This window comes from Narcine bancroftii, chromosome 1 (assembly GCF_036971445.1).
Source record: "Narcine bancroftii isolate sNarBan1 chromosome 1, sNarBan1.hap1, whole genome shotgun sequence".
Classification (NCBI taxonomy): domain Eukaryota; kingdom Metazoa; phylum Chordata; class Chondrichthyes; order Torpediniformes; family Narcinidae; genus Narcine; species Narcine bancroftii.
Genome location: NC_091469.1, coordinates 381915936 through 381937581, shown reverse-complemented (window position 1 = coordinate 381937581; position 21646 = coordinate 381915936). Strand labels below are relative to the sequence as shown.

Genomic DNA, 21646 nt, shown 5'->3' with positions numbered 1-21646 from the left:
GCATCAAGGCACCTAGTGATTCCTGCGATCATTTCTACCTGCTGTATCTCCCACAGCCCAAGCTGTTTACCCAATAATGCTCTCCAATCCCCTATGGCTATCTTATGTCCCATCGTATATTGGCAGAACTTTCCCATCCACGCTCCACCTCCCTCAGTCGGAGGTGGTATTTTGTCCAAAATACAATTCATGTCGGTGAACGAGAAGGGTTGATACCTTTCCCCAATTTGCGGACCCTCATAAATTAACGGCATCTGTCTATACCTTTCTGGAAGCCGTACTTCCTCCCTGTCCCGCAACGCATATCCCAAAGGGGAACGAGGGTTATCCTGACTCTGTCTTCTGTGTGTGATCATGCTTCCCCTGATCGTGACTGGCTGTTCCTCCTCTTCATTCTCAACACTCACACTAGCTAGATCAGTATCCTCGTTCTGCTCTCTCTCCCGTTCCCATCTGACACTCGCTGGGTCATTTCCCTTCCTATTCTCCTCTTGTCCCAGTTCTCTCTCATCTGTATTTCCCAAGCCCCTACTATTTTTCCTTACTGCACATCTATCGTTCTGTACTTCGTGCATCCACTCTTTTGTTTCCTCCACTCTCTCCTGCGCAACTCTCTTCAGTCTCTCCTTCGCCTCATGTAGTTCTGGACCTGTTAACTCAGTGACATTCACTATTCCCTCACTTATCTGCATCGCTGGCATTTGGGGAATAGGATAAGGTGGTGGCAATGTCTCCGGTAACTCTGGATATAATGGGGCTGGCGGCTTCACCTCCCCCGTATTCTCCTTAGTGTTATGGGATCCCTTTTTAATATCATGTTGAAGGTTCACTTCCACAGCCATGCAAGCCAATGTCATAATGTGTAAATCTGCCCTTCTCTGTTCCTTCACTTCTCTCTGTTGTTTAAACCTTCTTCTATTCCATATAGATCCTTGTCCTTTTGCCTCATGTTCCTGTACCTCCTTGGCTGCTTCCCTCTCTGCTTCTCCTAAGTACAGTACCAGCTGGATTTTTTCAAACCCTCGTGGTACCTTCCCCTGACTCTGCAGCTCTCTCCATATCTGTTCGTACCGTGCCATAGCCTGTACCTCCTCTCCCTTCGGTAATCCTCCCAGTAATTGATTTCTTGTTTTTTCCCACTGTCGGTTTACAGATGGGGGAACCCCTCTGTCTCCCCCGAGCTCTTGCCCTACATCCCTATTTACTCCTTCCATCTCCGTTCTGATCTTTAACCCTTTAGACTTCGTACTTCACTGGGTCTCTCCCCTGGTAGGATTTTGACACCCTGCAATTTACTTCGTCCCTTCCCACGTTATTATGAACACTACACACGATCCTTAAACAAATACTTATTATAAACTATTATGATACACTATACGATTCTTAAACAGATACTTATACACTATAGAAACAAATAACTATAAAACAATACACCTTATACAGATACTGATTATACACTACTATGGTATACGATCCTTAATCAAATACTTATTACACACTATAAAAACAAATAACTATCACAATGCACCTTATACAGATACTTATACACTACTATGGTACACGATCCTTAATCAAATACTTATTACACACTACAGAAACAAATAACCATCACCATACACCTTATTCTAATTGGCCAAGTGTCTGAACCTATCTCTCGAGATCGCTACGAGGGGACTCCAACCTCGTTCTACTAGGAGGACTCCAACCTCCTTTCTACTAGGAGGACTCCAACCCCCTTTCTACTAGGAGGACTCCAACCCCCTTTCTACTAGGAGGACTCCAACCCCCTTTCTACTAGGAGGACTCCAACCCCCTTTCTACTAGGAGGACTCCAACCCCCTTTCTACTAGGAGGACTCCAACCCCCTTTCTACTAGGAGGACTCCAACCCCCTTTCTACTAGGAGGACTCCAACCCCCTTTCTACTAGGAGGACTCCAACCCCCTTTCTACTAGGAGGACTCCAACCCCCTTTTTACTACAGGGGACTCCAACCCCGTTCTACTAGGAGGACTCCAACCCCCTTTTACTACAGGGGACTCCAACCCCGTTCTACTAGGAGGACTCCAACCCCCTTTTGTTTTATTCTTTGGCTTTAACGAGGGCTTTTGCAGAGTAGTGACAACACACAATTTATCTTTGCCAATAGCAGAACTTCGTTAAAACAGGCATCTGCTTACCTCCCTTTGTAGGATGGTCACTTGTTGTTATCACCACACCACAATCGACCGGTGTTTCGTATCTTTTTCTTCCGTCACTTCTCCATCTTCATCACGTCGGGGTCACCAAATTGTCGGACTCTGGCTTTAACTTACTCTTAATTTAGTCTATGTGTAGTCTGAGTCCAGCGTGTTCTTTGAATGAAGTGATAGGAGAAGGTATTCGGTTCAACAGTCAATTTATTACACAGCACAAGAATAAAACTTAACAGAGCTCTGGGTCACTCATTAGTTCATAGGTCACCTGCACAGTGAGCTACTCCCCAAGACTGACCCCTATTGTCCAGTTGGTTCAGTTTATATAGGTCAACCTTATCATACAGAACAAAAGTTGTCTTCCTTTGCTAGATCTTTTTGCATAAGGGTTATCACAAGTCATCTCCTGTTTTGCAGATATCTGGGGTGTAGCACTCCCATCTTAATCCTCCAGGCCAGACTATCCTGTTGTGTTGATCAGAAATTAATTCATCCCCAGATATTTCTAATCACTATTCTGTTCTTGTCTGGCCAATTTCTGCTGTTCTCTTTAACACCTCCTCCTGCCTTAATCTTCCTCCTAGACTGGTTTTCCATTCCCTTTGTTTCTTACAGGCCATTCTTTGTTCTGATCTGGCCTGTGTCTCCTGTGCTACTCACCACCTCCTTTAGTTTGAGCATTCCTCCTAAATCGTTTTATGCATTTCCTCTCCCTGTATTTTGGAGAGACAATTTTGCTCAGCCAACTTTGCTCCATGCTGTGATTGCCACTTAATCACATTCCTTTTTCCCTGAACCATGCAGTAAATATACACTTATTAATTAATCATTTATTTCATACTGTTTTAACCCCTACATTCCAACAGTCCCAAACAGAACTTTCAGGTGAAGCAACACTTCACCTGTACCTCCAAAGAACTCATTTACTGCATCCGGTGCACCCTCTGTGGCCTTCTGAGACCAGTCGCAGATTAGAAGATCATTTCGCCCAGCACCTCCACTGCATCCACAACAAAGGTGACCTCCCCGTAGCCAACCATTTCAATTCTGAGTCACACTCTCAAACTCACATGTCTGTCCATGGCCTTTCACACTACCCCACCCTGACCATCCGCAGATTGGAGGAGCAACACCTCCAACCCCAGGGCATGAACACTGAGTTCCACTAATCAACTTGCCTCTTCCCCACCCCCCACCCCTTAGCTAGTCATTCCAGCTCCTACTTCCTTTCTCTCTCCACCCTTTTCCTGCAGTCCTTCCTCCTACCCCTCCACCTAACACCTCCCACCCTCACCAAATCCCCCCTTCCCCCTTTTTTTAATTCGGACATCTCTCATGTTCCCCCACACCTTGATGAAGGGCTCAGTCCTGAAACGTTGGTGATGTATCTTTACCTTTGCTACATAAAGGCACTATTTGACCTGGTGAGTTTCTCCAGCATTTGTGTGTTTTTTAACTTAAACCACGATGTCAATAGAATCCTGTGTTTTACCTCTTATTTTTGGATTTGTTGTCTTTTTTAATTTAAGTAAGTATATTTTTGTAGCTATTTTATTTACAAAATACGTGTTCTGCAGCAGCAAGAAAGAATTTTGTTGCATATATACAGTACAACTCTGATTCTTCAAAATCTTCATTTATCCAAAATATTTTCGGAGCCGAACTGACCAGTGACGTCAGGCTGCCATCGACGGCAGGTATCTCAGGCTGCTGGGCAGGAAAGGGGCCTTGGTGGGGAGGTGTCAGTGATTAATGGTGGCCAGCATTTTTTTGGTGAGAATAAAACATTATTTTAATGCTTAAAAAGCTTTCCCTAAACACTGATACAAGTGATTTGCTGTTGCTACTGGGCTATTTGACCAGTTCTCTGAAAAATACGTTTATCTGACATCTGCCTGGTTCCAACCATTTTGAATAATCAAAGTTGTACTGTACATTGTACAATGTATATCATAATAAACTCACTCTCATAATTATCAACCACTTGTGTTGTGAGAGCAGTAGTGACCATGGCAGTCAGGTTGGCAGACTTCAGAAGCTCCCAGTCCAAAGATCCTTGTTCAGGCTGAATTTCACAACCTCCTCAACATTATTGTTAGGACGACTTGTATTACAAGCATTATGTTAGCATTATATTTATAAGATTAATTTAGCATAATTTCTAAGTGTTAGTTGCTTTAAACAGATAAATTTCAGTACCAGATCAAGAGTATGCTCTTCTTCCAGAATGTGGATCATCAGGGAAGCCACGTGTCCCTGACAACTTCATCTGCGAGAAATGCATCCAGCTGCAGCTATTTACAGACCACGTTAGGAAGTTGGGGCTGGATGAGCCCCATTTGGGAGGTTGAGGAGGTGATAGGAATTTCAAGTTCCAGTATATTTGTCTTCCAATTGTAACAGTAAAACCGAACAAAATAGCGTTCTCTGGTGCACGGGTCAAAACAGTACAAATGTACTTTCAGACATAACACACAAACTATACAGATACACAGAACCTATATACATGCCTTATTTAATGTCATATTATACACACACACACACACACACACACACACACACACACACACACACACACACACACACACACACACACACACACACACACACACACACACACTGCGCCACTTAATGTCTCCTCAGGCAATGTCTGATTGCATATACGTCCATGGTTCCATAATTATTTACATACCACAAGCATGTCCGCAGCAATTTAGAAAAAGTGATTGCTAGCTATAGGAAATTGTGTACTGTATACCCAAATTGATCCGATCTCCACAGCCCTGTATCAGTCCCAACTAAGCCCACTGCCCCACTCCCCCACAGCCCTGTGTCAGTGCCACACTGATCCCACTGCCCTGCTCGCCCCACAGCCCCGTGTCAGTCCCCACACTGATCCCACTGCCCTGCTCTCTCCCCACTGCCCCATGTCGGTCCCCACATTGATCCATACTTACAAATAGTTTATTGGTACACTACAGCTTCCCATATAGCTTTGCTAAGTATATAATATAATGTTCGCACAATGACCACATCGCATAATGTCCAATTTCACAGAACGTATCGTGGATATTAAGCGTCGTATACCTGTATATAGCTCTAAAGGTTGTGTAACGAGCCCAGAGGTCCCCAAAACCCAGTAGGAATACATATTCACCAAGACAAATAGTTACTTAAACAAAAATTGCTTTTAATTATCTTCAAACATGAAAATAGAATCAAACTCTAACTTATTACTATTAACTTAACCCCCTTCTCATTTGAAGCGCATGTGTATATAAGTTCAGAAAAGTTATTTAATTCACGGGCCAATCTCACTTCTCACTCCTCCAAGTTCACTGGTTGCAGGAAATTCTTATACTGTGCACAGAATTTAACTTTATGAAGTGCACCTGGCTTTGGTGCTTGAAAGGTAAATGGTTACCACTCAGGAAGGTTCTTGTTGGTTTTCAGAGAGAGATTTGTTGTTCCTAGACTCAAACTGATCCCTTTTAATCAGCCACGTCAGTGTCTTGCCGAAGAAGCTTGCCCCATCAGGGTTCTCCAGATGATAACCTCTTTCTTTCAGGTCATCACAGAGTTCCTTTTTGTTTCTCTTATTTCAAGTGAAATATTAGGCAGCCAGACCTCTCCTCTTGCATGAACCACAAGGGCTTTGATCAGGCTGAACTAAGCACTCACAACCCATCTTCCAAATGGGGTTTTTCCACAAGCTTACCAGATTGTCCTGTTCCAGTCCCAGTTGCTGCTGCTGACTGTAGCACTGCAGAACTCAATCCTCGCTCTTTCTCGCTCTCTCTCGCTCTCTCTCGCTCTCTCTCAGAGAAAAAGCCTGTTTGACTCTATCTGGTTGGAAAACCACATGACCCTCTTAGAACAGCAAGCTCCACTCCAGACAGGTTGCAGCTCCAACGAGTTATTGTATCTGTTGCCTTTTTGTAAACAACATTAACTTTCCCTTGGAAACTCCCCAGAGCTTTTGCAAAGGCTCTTGGAGCCGGCCTGAGCAGAGCTCCAGTATTTTAAATAAGATCTGTTTTGAAGTGTTTGTATGTGACCTACGCTAAAAAAGCTTGCCCCAATTTATCTCCCAAAATCATATCTATATTCAATACAAGCACAACATAATCTGTCACAATTGTCATGGCCAAAGTGAGGACATGCTCCTACTGCTACATAAATGCTCTTCAAGGCATGCATCTCAAGCAGCCTCTGACAACCGTCCAACTCCAGGCCTTCATGTGTGGCATAGTTCTTGTGCCCGGCAGAGCTGTTCTCACTGACAGGAGAAGGAGGAAAGGCAGGTCTCTGATGACTTGAAGCCAGATGCAACGGGGAGATGGGTCTCGTTAACCAGCTGGTAACTCCTCTTGGAGAGGGAAAACTCTGATTTCAAAACTCCGCTGCCTTGTGGCTATACCCATTCACTGGAAGGGCTTTGGGAGTAAACTCCAAGGGAAAAATCTGGAGTTGGTGTTCTGAAGGCAGCTGATTGTTGCGCTGACACAGCAACTCCTGTAATGCATTGACTTTTGTTGTTCCTCTTGTTTGTATGTGTGTAAAATAAATATTAATAAATAGTAGAGTAATAGGGAGTTGTGTTGCTGGTTCAGAAATAATTTAGGAGTCTCATTGCTTGTTGGAAGAAGCTGTTCCTCAGCCTAGTGGATCTGGCTGTAATACTTCTGTATATCTTTCCCGAGAGTAGTAGCTGGAAGATGCTGTGTGCAGGGTGTTAGGGGTCCTTAAGATTTTGCGTGCTCTCTTCAAACAAATCACATTGATGGGGGTGAAGGAAACCTCAGTGATCCTCTGTTCCTCTCTGCCACTCTTGTGGGCCTGTTGATTGATCTCTGATCCACTGCTTTACAGCAACCATACCAAGACTGTGATGCATCACCCAGGATGCTCTCAGTAGTACTTCGGCAGAAGGTTGACAGAATGATGTTTGATGGCCTTTTCTGCTTCCCCTTCTAAGGAAGTGTATTGCTATCGCACCCTCCTGACAAGTGAGGAGATGTTATGTGTCCAGGACAGGTCACACTTAGGAAGGAGGAGGAATGTAGCTGGGTGGCAGTCAAAAGAAGGAAGGGGAACAGGCAGTCATTGCAGGGTACCCTTGTGGCAGTTCTCCTTAATAATGTGTATACTATTTTGGATATTGTGTGAGATGATCTCCCAGGGACAAGCCACAGCAGTCAGGTCTCTGGCACGGTGTCTGTCCCTTTGGCTCAGAAGGAATGAGCTGTAGTGATAGGGGATTCAATAGTTAGGGGAACAGTTGAGAGGTTCTGTGGATGAGATCAAGTCTCCTGGATGGTATGTTGCCTTCCAGGTGCCAGGTCTCAGATCAAGTTCATGACAAGAGGGAGGGTAGACAGCTAGATATTGTGGTCCATGTGAACATGGGTAGGAAGAGAGTTCATGGAGTTTGTTCCAAAATTAAAGGATAGGACCTCAAGGATTGTGATATCAGAATTGCTACTAGTGCCCCATGCCATTGAAGTTGACGAGGATAATGAAGCTTAACATGTGATTAAAGAGGTGGTGCAGGAGGATTCAGATTTCTGGATCATTGGGATCTCTTCCAAGGAAGGTGTGACCTGTACTGGCAGGATGGTTTACATCTGAGCTGGAGGGGTCTAATATATTTGCGGGAAGGTTTGCTTGTGCTGCCCTAGGTTGGGGTGGGGGGGACACGAGGGGCGGGTTGGAGGGAAGAAAGAAATTAAACTCAGTTTGCAGGTGGATTTCCTCAATGCCAGTGGAGTTGGGGTAGAAAAATATGGAAAGCCTGCACACAAAAACACAAGTTCAAAAAGTTGTGCGTTGTGTAGTAATGTTCTGAGTTGCATTTATTCAATGCAAGGAATATTGTAGGAAAGGTGGATGACCTTAGAACATGGATTGCCACGTAGAATTATGACATGGAGGCCATTTGTGAGATTTGGTTGCAGGAGATGCAAGACTGACAGTTCAGTGTTCCAGAGTTCCATTGTTTCACATGCAATAGATGGGTGGAGTGGCATTGCTCATCAGGGAAAATATCACAGCATTGCTTAGACAGAACAGACCAGAGGACTTATCTGAGTCTATATGGGTGAAATTGAGGATGGGAAAAGGATGGCCACATTAATGGGGTTATATTATGAACTACCCTATAGTCAGCTGGAATTGGAGGAACAAATCTGCAGGCAGCTGCAGGAAACAAAGTTGTGATAGGAGATTATTCTAACTTTCCAAATATTGAGTGGGACTCCCATACTGTGGGATGATTGGGTTAGAATTTGTCAAATGGTTCATGAGTATTTCCTGAAATAATATATTGAAGTCTCAACTGCAGAGAATGCAACACTGGATCTCCTATTGGGAATGAGACAGGACAGGTGATGAAAGTATGACTAGAGGTAAACTTTGGTTCCAGTATTCCTACTGCCATTAGTTTCAAGATAATTATAGATAAGGATAAATGTGGTTATTGGGTTGAGATTGTAAATTGGAAAAAGACCAATTTTGAGGGATTGAGAAGGGATCTAGTAAACCTGCATTGGGACAGATCTTCTGGCAAGGATGTGCTTGGTAAGTCAGAGGTTTTCCAAGGTGGACTTTTAAGATGACTGATTTAACGTAAAGTTAACAGGCATGAGAAACCTTGGTTTTTGAGGGATATTGGGGATCTGGTTAAAAAGAGAGAGGTATATAGCAGGCATGGGCAACAAAGAGAAAATGAGGTACTTGAAGAATATTTTTTTTAAATGCAAGAAAAAAAACCGAAGAAAGAAACCAGGATAGGTCAAAGAAGATGTTGCTTTGGCAGACAAGGAAGGTGACAATCAATTCTCAGGTTGTTTACTAATGTATTAAGAGCAAAAGGATAGCAAGGACAAAATTGGTTGTCATGAAGATTAAAGTAGTCTCTAGAGCCAAAAGAGACCGGAGGGATCTTAAATGGGGTTTTTGCATCATCATTTACTCGGGTGACTAACACAGAGTCCATAGAAGTGAGGTGAACAGTGAGATCATGGAACCTATACAGATTGGAGGAGGAGGTGCTGTCTATCTTAAGACAAATATGGGTGGATAAATTCCCAGTGTCTTGCAAGCTATTCTGTTGGACTTTGAGGGGGTCTAGTGTAGATATTGCAGGGTCCCTGCCAGATATATTTAAGATGTCTTTAGCCGAGGGAATGGTACCAGGGGACTGGAGGATAGCTCACATTGTTCAGTTGTTTAAAAAGGCTCTAAAAATAATCTGAGAAATGAAAGCCAGATGAGTCAATAGTCAGTTGTGGCTTAGTTATTGGAAGGTATTCTTAGAAATTGGATGTACAAATATTGAATTGACAGGGCTGATTAGAGATAGTCAACATGGCTTTGTGTGTGGTAGATAGTGTTTAAGCAATCTTCCTGAGTTTTTTTAAGGAGGTTACCAGGGAAGTTGAAGGCAAGGCTGTGTTGTTATCTACATGGGACTAGTAAGGCCTGTGACAAGGTCCCCCTGTGGAAGTTGGTCAGGAAGATTTATTTGCTCTATTTCAAGTTGACTATTTATCCTTCATACAATGCTCGCACGGTAGGACAAGATAGCATTTTTCCAGGACCACGGAGCATATTTACATAGATATGTTAAGAAAGTAGTTAACGTGTTAAAATATTCAGGTATAAGATGTACACACTGAAAGTCCACGGTACACTATCCTCATCTGTACCTAGAGTTCAGGAGCCTGATTGCTTGTGGGATAAAGCTGATTCCCACTCTAGATGTAAGGGCCCGAATGCTATGGTACCTTCTGCCAGATGGCGGGATGTGTGGAGTCCTTCTCAATGTTGATTGCTTTCCACCTGCATCTAGTGTGGTAGATGTCCTTCATCCCAATGGTTTTTTCCGCTGACTTCACTAGCCTCTGCAGGATCTTGTGGTCTGAGGTGCTACAGCTTCCAAACCAGGCGGTGATGCAGTTGCATCTTCTGTAGAATATAGTGAGGTTAGAAGGTGGGAGATGGACTTTCCTCAGCCTTCGCAGGAAGTAGAGGTGCTGCTGAGCTTTCTTGGCAATGGAACTGGTGACAAGGGACCAAGAGAGATTCTCTGCCAGGTGTGCACTGAGGAACTTGACGACTTCAATGGTAGAGCCATCATTAGTCAGGGGAGCGTGATCCCGGGCCCTCCTGAAGCCAACAACCATCTCTTTTATTTTTTTAACATTTAGATACAGGTTGTTGGCTCTGCACCAGTTCGTTAGTGTCTGGACTTTGTCTCTGTATGCTGCCTCCTCATTCTTACTGATAGGGCCACCACTGTCACATCGTCAGCAAACTTGATGATGTGGTTCGAGCTGTGTTTGACTGCACAATAAAGATATTTATCAATCTTTTTTGAAGAAGACCATCCCCCTTCTTGGATCTGAATGGGATTGAATTCAATAAAGGAAGAGACAGTGAAGAACTTTATTTACAAGTGGAATGTTGTTAATAACAAAAAAGATGATAACCCTATATTAATACATATAATTAGGATATGGCAAGAAATTAATGAGTGTATTGCAAAAAAGCAGGTATATCACAGAGGACACCATTATGTAAAAATGTATTGCTGTCCATGAATCTGGTTAACAAAATATTGAATTCATGGTATGATAAAGGAATAAGATATATGGAGAGATCTCATCTTTTGAAAAATTAAGAAATTAATATGGAGTAGCTAATGGAACACTCTTGTTTTCTCCAGCAAAGATTGTTCCTAAGAGAAAGATGGAGACAAACTTGGCCCCATTTGAAATTACTGAAATAGAATGAACGATTTGGCTGGGGAATACACCTAAATTTATAACCCAAGATACACTATGCTCTCCAGAATGAAAGTGCAAAACCATGTTTACAGAGATTGAGAGAGAAATGGGAGTTGGATTTAGGTGTTGCAATAATGGAAAGATGTTGGTCTGGTTGGTGTTTGGATAGCATGACAACAATTATAAATGTAAGGTACAGATTAATGCAATATAATTTCCTATGCCAATTGTATCTTATGCCACAGAAGTTGCATAAATCAAAATCTGAAACAACTGAGATGTGTTTTAGGTGTGGGATAGAAATAGGAATGTTTTTACATGCTGCATGGTCGTGTGTGAAGGTGAGACCTTTCTGGCAGGATATTACTGAAATATTAACAAGGATAACAGGGGTTGCCTTCACAGTTTTATCTTTTGGGCAACTTCATTGAAATAAGCAATAAATTAACTAAATTCCAAATTTTATTTGTTAAAATAGCCTTAGCAGTGACTAAGAAATATGTTGCAATTACTTGGAAATCCGACTCTTCTCTCCATATAGCGTGATGGACTGCTGAGATTAATAATTACATACCTATTGAAAAAATTACATATAATTTAAAGAACAAATATGACATTTATTAAGATATAGCAGCCATATTTGGATTATATAGGGACCCAATTGTAATTATAAATACAATAATAAAAATGATAACAATAAATGCTGCAATAGTACAAATGCAAATGACTTCCCCATATAGAATTTTGGATGATCAACATAAATGTGAGCCCTGATGGCATGTGGATTTATATTGTGGGGGGGGGGGTGTTTTTTTTTTTGTAAAGTAAAAAGTTTTTTTATTTTTATAATATATATTTAATATTGGAAACATTTTCTATGTATGTTTATGAAAAAAAAAAATTTAAAGGAAGGTTCAATTGCTCGGAAAAGGTAGAAAATTGAATTAGACATTGGGTTTGTAGAAAAGCCAGAGAGTGATAGTAGATGATTCGTAGATGACCCATACTTCGTGGCGTATCTCTGGAATTGGTGCTTGGACCATTGTTGTTTGTCATCTATATCAATAGTCTGGATGGTAATGTGGTAAATTAGATCAACAAGTTTGAAGATGACACCTAGATTGGAGGTGTGGTGGACACTGAGGAAGGTTTTCAAAGGTTGTAGTGGGACCTGGACCAACTAGTAAAATGTGCTGCAAAATGGCAGATGGAATTTAATGTGGACAAGTGGGAGGTATTGCACTTTGAGAGGACTAACCAAGATAGGAAATGCATGGTAAACGGTGGGGGACTGGGATGTGCAATAGAACAGAGGGATCTAGGAATACAGATGCAGTACATAATTCCTTGAAAGTGTCATTGCAGATAGAGTTGTAAAGAGAGCTTTTGGAATGTTGGCCTTCATAGATTAAAGTGCCAAGTTTTGGTCACAAGAAAGATATCCATAGGTTTGAAAGAGTGCAGAGAATGGCTTGATGGGCCAAAGGGCCTGTTTCTGTGCTGTAGTGTTCTATGGTTCAGCCATAACTTGTCTCTTGTTAATAGTTTTTTTAAGAATAATAAATGTAGCTATCAGATTTGCTGGCAGCTTTAAGTCACTTTCATAATTTTCTTATCAATAATTTTATGCAGGTCTCTATTATAATACCAGAATGTGGAATGTTGCCACCTGCAATCGCTTCCATCTGCAAAACTTTAGAGAACTACTATCTAGTGAAGCAATTATCGCTCCATGAAATGCTTGAACCTGAATTCATCAATACATTTATTAAGGAAGGTGAGATAATTATAAGTAATGTTTAATTATCTGTAATAAATTAGCGTACTTACCTCTGGAATGGCCGTTCATATAGGCAGGGCGTTTACACTAGAGTTGTTGCGATTTTGGAGTTGCGGTGTTTTCGAAGGGTGGGCCTTTGAGGTGAGGGTAGGTTGAATGAAGTAGAACTGAGTTTTTAAAATGTTGTGCAAATATTCTCTGTATTCCCTGTCGTCCCTGTGGGAGCCCTCTCTTACTTTCAATGGAAAGGTGACTCTCGGCCCCCAGCACCCGGTGGGAGAGAACAGGCGGTGGCTGGCTCAATGTTGGATCAATGGCTGTCTTCCTTACCCATAATCCCTCACACAGCGGAAACCACTGTGTATCCCTGGCTCTGGCAGAGCAGTTCCAGCTGTGTGGGGGATTATGGGTAACAAAGATGACCATTGCTCTTGCATTGAGCCATTGCCGCGAGTCGATGCGGTGCTTCATTGAACTCTGTGCTCGGCAGCACTGAATCCCTGCGTCTGCATAGAGAGTTTGATGGTGGGGACTTGGGCCGGGGGTGGAGAGCAATGGACGAGGAGGGGGGTGACGGACAGCCGGTAGCAGGGGGGGTGCGATGGATAGCTGGGGGCAGTTGGGGTGGGGCGACAGACAGACGACGGGTTCAGGGGGGGCTAATGGACAGCCAGGGATGGGGGGGGGAGGCGATGTGGTCGGGCGTATTCATTAGTCCATTTTTGCAGAGCGCCTGCAGTCAGTTTAGCCTGCAAGTGGTCCGTAAAATTGTTTAGGGCTCCTGGAGGTAAAATATGGGGATGAAAATTAGCTACTAATTTCCATCACCTTTTTACACAGCCAGCGTGGCAGGAAATTTGTGCAAATTTTTCATTTCTCAGCAGCTGTTTAATAGATTACTTATTTATGAAAGGAATTAGTTCTTTATTTTGTGATGTTAATTTTAAATTTGTTTGTTGCAGGCAAATGTTATGCGTTGTCATATAATACCAGAATAGATCAAGACAACACTGTAGCCTTGCTTCCAACAGGTAAATCCTTTTGATCAAAGTGAGTATTCAGGTCCATTGATCTTTTGGTCAAAACTGTTTGGAGATCTCAACTAATTATATTAATTCCATATTTATAGATTATATTATTAATTTTTCCATTTGATATAAATTTATTCATCATTAAAATATTCTAGGACACAGGAGGAGATTGCTAGGACTTTAATCAAGATCTTTGTATCCTCTAGTTATGGGTGAGCTGGTGAGCCTTGCATCAGTAGTCAGGAAGTTAATGGAAAAGATTCTTAGTTACAGGTTTATGTGCATTTGGAAAAGCATAGCATTGGGAAAAATAAGCATGGTTTTGTCTGGTTGGGGTCCTGTCTAGCATATAAAATTGAGTTTTTTTTGAGGTTCCAGAGATGATAGAGGAGGGTAGGGGCAATAAATGTTGTCTATATGAACTTTAGTGAAGAATTGGCAAGGGCCCTCATGGTAGTTTGATCCATATGGTTAACGCATGTGAGATCCACAGAGGGTCATAGAAGACAGAGGGTAGTGATAGAAATGTGTTTCTCTTACTGGATGCCTGTGACAAGTGGTGTTCCACAGGATCACTGCTGGATCCTGTCATTGTAATACAAGTAAATGATCTGGATGAAAATGTTGATGGTGTGATTAGCAAGAATGTAGACCACATGAAAATTGGTAAAGTTGTGGATAGTAAGGAAGATTGTCAAAGCATAGATCAGTTGGAAATTTGGGCAGAGAAATGGTAGATGGAGTTTCATCTGAACAATTGTGAGACATTACACTTTGGTAGGTCAAGTGCAAGAGTAAAGTATGCATTAACCCATAGGAACATTGACGTATAAAGGGATCTTGGGGGACAAGTCCATTGCTCCCTGAGTGTGGGAAGACAAGTGTATAGAGTGCTTTATCAGTTGGGGCAATGTGTATAAAAATTGGGAAGTCATGTTCCAGGTCTGCAAAACTTTAGTTAGGTCACACTTTGAATATTGAATGTCTTTTTGGTCATCTCACTGCAGGAAGAATGTGGAGGCTTTAGGGGGAGTGCAGAAGTTCACTAGAACACTGCTTGGATTGGAGAGTACTCGTTAGAAGAGGTTGGGAAATTGGGATTGTTTTCTCTAGAGCAACAGAGGCTGATGGAAGTTTCTAAAATTACGAGAGGTGTAGACGGGGGAGATAATCACATTTTTTTTTCCCAGGAAGGAAATGTCGAACTCTGTAGGGCATTGGTTTAAGGTGAGAGTGGGAAAGTTTAAAAGAGGTTTGTGAGGCAGGTTTTATTACACGAGGTGCCAGGAATACCCTGCCAAGGAGAGAAGGACATGGACCAAGTAATGTTTATAAGTGGACTTATGGTTTTACATTAGAAGATGAATATAAAACTCATAAGAAGTGGATGGAAAATCACAATCCACAGAACCATCTAGAATTTACAGTACCATTTCACACTGCTATCTTTGATTCACCAGAGCCTTTTCCCACTATCTCCCTATCAGTGTATCTTTGCATTTTCCCCTTCCGTTTATCAATGTGTTATTGAGTTCCATATTCTTCCAACTGTCTGTGTAAAGAGATTGTTCTTGCATTGTCTGTTATTTTTGTGTATTTCTGACTTCTGAGAGAGTGCGATAATGAAACATTATTTTCTTCAATTTTCAAGCTTGTAACTTTTCCCTACAGGCAAGTTATAATTTCAGAATATATTACTTGCCTTAAAAAGGTCCCACACAGTACATTTTCAGGGCTTAACATTCTGATTTAAAATGGTCAGGACTGCTTATTACATTAACAAAAAATTAAATTGTACATTACAAGTAGAGATTTGAAATAAGTTTTGAGATGATCTTCAGTATACAAGTGCAAGAATTCTCCTCTAATTTTTTTTAAATACTGTTATTTGATTAAACATTATTCTTTTTTCAAATTTAGACATACAGCGTGGTAACAGGCCATTTCAACCCACGAGGCCATGCTGCCCAATTTACACCCAATTAACCTACACCTCAGGTTCATTTTGAATGGTGGGAGAAAACGGGAGCTGCAAGGGAAAACCCATGCAGACATGGGGAGAACATACAAGCTCCTTACAGACAGCGTTGGATTCGAACCCAGGTCCCGATTGCTGGCACTGTAAAGGCGTTGCACTAACCACTGCGCCAACCGTGCTGCCCTTATCATAAAATGATAACCTATTCGCATTCAAGTGTTTGTGAATGTAGACGCAGATTGTATTTTAATTAATTTCCTATTAATGTTTATTTGATTTTCACAGGGAAGTTAATTTTATCAATTGACAAAGACACTTATGAGGAGCTTGGCTTAGAAGGACAGCCATCCAAATATTCCCACAGGACTGTGATGCGTTACAGTAGGTACATGCTATTGAAATGTTTCTTGTACTAAAAATGCATTGGTCTTGCTAAATGATTCGTTGGATGGTTAAAATTTTGTCACTGTTCTTAACAGATTGGATTTGAGTGCAGGCTGACCCAGAGGGCCACATTGGAATTAAAACAGTTCTATCATCAACAATGAAAATGGTTAAGCCTCATAAAATATTTTCATGATCTGCAATATTTGAATGTATTAGAGAATGCAGAATGTTAATGTGGTGGCCTAATGGGTTAGACACCCTGGGATGTTGGAAAGTGTAACCTACTGGCTGCAGGTTCATTGTCAAGAGAGAATGTGTAATTTTCTTGTCTGCAAGTGCACAGGGTAGTGTGTAATAGCTGCAGAAGATATAGGAAGCAGAGTCAGCCATTGGCCTTCTAGCCTGATCTATTCTTCAGTAAGGTCTCTGCTCCATTTTCTTCCCAGTCTCCTTAACCCTTCATCAGAAACCAGTCTGTCACAACCTTTAAATATATTCAGGCTCAACAGCACTCTTGGGTAGAAAATTCTAAAGATTCATAACCCTGAGAGAAGAAATTTCTCCTTATCTGCATCTTAATCAGATTACCTTTTTCAAAACTCTGCCTTGACTAAGGCAGCATGGTTAGCATAGCGGCTAGCCCAATGTTATTACAGTGACTGAGACCCAGGTTCAAATCTGGCACTGTCTGTAAGGAGTTTGTACATTCTCTCCATGTCTGTGTGGGTTTCCTCCGGGTGTTCCAGTTTCCTTCCACCCTTCAAAACGTATGAGGCTTGAAAGTTAATTGGATATAATTTGGTAGCACGGGCTCGTGGGGTGAAAGAGCCTGTTGTATGAACTGCTAGACTCACCACACAAATAAAGAGAATTCATGCTATTCATTTCAGCTAAACCTTGTATCCTTTATTCTCTGTTTTTTTTCCCCTTACCTTCTCCCTCCTAGCCACCCCTTCTCTCCATATGTCACACCCCATGCTGCTGGATTTGCTCCTTCCTCCTAGGTGACCACAACATTGACCTTGCACCCATTGTCAGCCTGCAGATGTGCATTTTCACACTCAAGCATCGCCCCCATTACATCTCCAGATGTGACTGGCCATACACAAAGCCCATGTGGGTGTGTCCCTGTCCCCCCCCCACCCCCCCAAAGCCTCCGAATAATACAAGATGGCGATTGTCTGCATCTGTCTTGCCGCATAATAGTATGGTGGGTGGATGGTTCAACCTGATCTGATGTTGAGTTGAATCAAGACGTGCAGTGTGGTAAGGTGGCTGGCACATTAACCACAGGTAGCTGCTTGCCTCTTTGGCATTGGCCTGAGTGATTGAACGGATTGCTGTAGTCGATTGACTTAATTGGCAAGGTCAAGTGGTCTACTAGTAAGAGCAGGATCGACAGATTCCCTGGGAAGTGTCAGAATGATGTTACGAGCCAAAGGACTCAAAAACCAGCAGTAACAGAAATTCTCCAGCCAATGGCTACTTAAACAAAACTTTCTTTTTCTTAATACATAGTAATGTTAAGTATTGATTTTATTATTATTAACTTAACCTAATTTAACCCCCTTCTAATTCTAAGCACAGGTGTGTGTAATGTTTGTGTTCAGGAAAGTTCTTTTTCACTGTCCAATAAATGACTTTTCACTTCTCCAAGTTCATTGGTATCAGGCAATCTTTTATACTGTGCACAGAAATGAATATTCACCAAACTCTGGTGCTTTAACTTAAGTTGTTGCCACTCAGAAAGGTCTTTGTTGATTTCAGAGAGATGTTTGTTGGACATGCAAAATTATCTCCTTCAATCAGCAACTGAAGTGTCTTACTGAAGAAACTCGCTCCCTCTTGGGATTTTCCAAAAGATAACCTTTTTTCTTCCTGGTTACCACAAGGATTTATTTTCTCCTGTTTCAGGAGAAACATAATAACCAGCCACAGCCTCTGCAATTGACTACAGAAATTTAGAATAAGCTGAACTCAGAACTCAAAACCCGTCTTGAAATGGGGTTTTGCAGCAGGTCTGCCAACTTGCAGCCTTCACCACAAACGTCAACCAGACATTTAAAACTCTAGCACCAGTTTAAAAGCAAAAGAGTTTTCAGTTCTTGGGCCTGGACACTGTTCAAACATGCTGGTCCGTTAACACCTACTTGTGAAACTCTCAGAAGCACTTCCATTATCTCTGCAAAGCTAACTGTAGACACAAAGATGTTTGTTTGTAAAATATGACCTGATAATTAAACCTCAAAATCTTACCCTTTTAAGATATATTTTATAATTTTATTAACATTTTGTAATATTAGTGTCATAGACCATTTCTGCCATTGAACGATCCAAGTCTGCTTTTAAGGCCATATGAATGCCGAAAAGGACTATGGACAACCGTTGGCTCCACTGGGATGTGTCACCCCCCAACTGTCAATGCTAGTTTTAGCTAACAGGAAATGTTTGAGGCCGTTTGCCTGGGGGTGGTAAGCCTTTGTTCAAATTCGGTTGGTGCCCAAAAAGATGGCAAGCGGTCAGAAGAGTGCCGATTTGAACTGTGATCGTTGGTCTATTGTTATCAACCCTGGGGCACTGAAGGTTGGAAACCATCGGTTAATAAAAAGCTCTGGCAACTGTCTATATTGAGATGTTGGTGACTGGGATGGCCTCTTGCCATCTTGTAGTTTGATTTTTGCAGGTGACTAAAAAGGTATACCCTCTCAATGATGAAGGTGGACTGACCAGATCCAGGTGGATATGTTCAAAATGAGAATCTGGGATAGGAAAATCACCGAGTGTGATCTTAGTTTGTTTGCAGATGACCTTGGAATGCTGACATGGCAAGCGGATCTTTGCCCATAGTTCGATGTCATGCTAAATGTGCAGCCAGGTGAAATGCTCAGTAACCAGCTTGATTGTTGCTTTCTAGCCTGGATGAGAGAGGTTATGGAGTTCATTGAAGATTTCCTGATGCTTTGATTCTAGGCTTGCGGGTGGACGTGTCCTACACTATTGTCTCATTTGAGTTGTCAATGCAAGTCTTCCAGTTTGAGACGCATGCCATTCTGGCGGTACTGAATGAGCTTGGGATCATAACATTGTGCGTGAGCCTTTGCATTGAAATCGATGGTTGTTGTCAAGTGCAAAGCCTCCACTTCCACACTGGTCACAGCATTCGATTACCCTTAGCTGTGCCTGATGTCACTGGAGAATTGCAGGATGAAATCCAAGTGGCAGATTTCCTGCGGTGAATAGTGCTGTGGGCTTGTCCAAGAAGTATATGTAAGTGGCTGATGGTCTGTATAAATAGTGAAAGAGCGGAATTCTAATACAAGGCAGAAATGCTTGATGGGAAGATAAATGGCCAGGAGTTGTCATCTGAACATACTGTATCTCATCTTAGTGGTTGATAGCTTGATTTTTTTTTTTAAATGCCAGAGGCTCCAACCTGCCATTGACCTGTTGCTCCAAAATGTCTCTCCCACAGTGTTGTTAGAGACATCTGTGGTGAGTAAGAGGAGGGTATAGGGCCTCTAGTTGACAAGCATATTCGCATCAGTGAGAGTTGTCTTCAAGTTGTTGAAAGCCTGAAGCATCTCCGCTTAAACGCAGGGTTTCTTGGAAGTTGATTTTTTTTTTTCCGGACCTTTGAGGAGGTTGGTCAGAGGGACGTGGCAAAGTTGGGTAGAAAACAGCGGTAAACATTTATCATCCCCAGAAAATGACATAACTGGGTGAATGAAGTGGGCATGGGTAGTTTGGAATTCCCCAGACATTTGCTTCCTTTGTAACTCGATGCCTCAAAAAGATGAGATAATTGACACCAAAAGCTCATTATTATGGCTTGATTATAATCCCATATTTGTAGAACCACTGGAAAAGAGTCATGCAGTGATTCCTGTGCTTCGCTTCATGGCAGTTGCTACCAGAATTTCATATATATGAAATTGAGGCTGGAACGATTGAGCTGCATTTCACAAACCAAATTGCATCCTTAGGAATTCAGATGTACCAAAAGGAGTAATAATCGCTGTTATGGGAACATCTACAGCAGTGGTTTGCAACCTTTTTCTTTCCACTCACATACCACTTTCAGTAATCCCTATGCCTTCGGTGCTCTGTGATTAGTAAGTGATTGCTTAATGTGGGATGTGAGTGGGAAGGGAAGGATGAGAATCACTGCTCTAGACCTAATTGTTACTGAAATATTTTGCTTGACAAAAATTGTCATTGGCCCATTTCCTTTGCAGTTGTGAAACTGTGCACATAACGAGTCAATTAGGTATGATTAAAACAGTGGTTTTCAACCTTTATCTTTCCACCCACATCCCACCTTAAGCAATCCCTTACTAATCACAGAGCATCTATGGCATAATGAATACATAAAGTAGTATGTGAATGGAAAGAAAAAGGTTGAGAACCACTGATATAGGCTAGATAAGGATTTGGTAATAGGTGTGCGCAAGGTCGAATTTTGTGAACACCCTCTTGTCATGTAGGTTCACCGAGAAATCATGCAAATTTAGGATGCTGTATTGGTCGGGGATGGTGGTAATCAGAGCATGGTAATCTCCTTGCGACCGCCAGTCCCCTTGGGAATTTTTCAAGATCACATTGTGATGTCCAGCAGCTGTCATATCAGTGGACTATTCCCAACTCCTGCAAGTGGTTGAACTCAGCTTTTGCAATCTTAAGGCAATCCAGGAACAGCCTTCATGCATGCGCTGCAACAGGAGGACCGCAGGTCTGGATGTGGTGAGTCACCATATGTTTGATGGAGTCACGAGGCAAGGGAACAGCTTGAGGAACCCCGGAATGGAATGCTCCTGAGCAGTGACAGTCATTGTGGGGTGATGAATTCAGCTCACGTATGTGCTTGTATGGCAGTCTATTAAATGGTGATGTTTCATATCCACCAGCAGGAAAAAGTGAGACAGAAAATCCACTTCAACAATGGGTCTGCAAATATTTGCTCCGGTGAAAATCAACCAAATAAGTTTGTGGAGGCCGAAATCAAGCGCGTGACCTCTGGCCAAATGTCTGGTTGCTCAAATTGTTTGCGGCAGCAGGGACACATGCCGGATTAGAGTGACTGCACTCTTGTGGCGTGGGAGGAATGACTGACATCTCTGTGCCTAAATCGATTAAGAATTGTTCACCAGAGGCAGTCTTTCAGGAAAAGGCAGTGGTTGAGTTGCCCAAGGGCAGCGTCGCCTCTTCTGCTGAGCCTCTTCGCTTTCCGGGTGCTGTTTTTGGAAGGTGCAAGGAGGTTGGCACAACCAATTCACAGTGCCAAATTTCTGGTGTTTCCAACATGCATGTTGGGTGCCACTTCTCCCTCGTCCCCAACCCATACCATTGGAGTTGGAGCAGAATTGGGGATGATTCAGCTGTATCGTTAAAGCCTCAACTTGTGTGGTTAGTGCTGCAACTTGTTGCTCCAACTCTGTTTTCCCTGGTTTAATGGTTGTTGCCCTGACCACCCCTTGGGGCACTGTTGAGG

At 42.3% G+C, this 21646-nt stretch overlaps 1 protein-coding gene across 1 annotated transcript in view; it reads left to right on the top strand.

The window, feature by feature from the left end:
* Positions 1 to 21646, top strand: part of rpp40 (ribonuclease P/MRP 40 subunit) — a 73154-nt gene that overhangs the window by 28456 nt on the left and 23052 nt on the right. The window contains exons 2-4 of the mRNA XM_069913507.1: positions 12615 to 12759; positions 13725 to 13793; positions 16057 to 16152. Coding sequence (XP_069769608.1) covers positions 12615 to 12759; positions 13725 to 13793; positions 16057 to 16152 — 310 coding nt within the window. The remainder of the gene's footprint in view (positions 1 to 12614; positions 12760 to 13724; positions 13794 to 16056; positions 16153 to 21646) is intronic.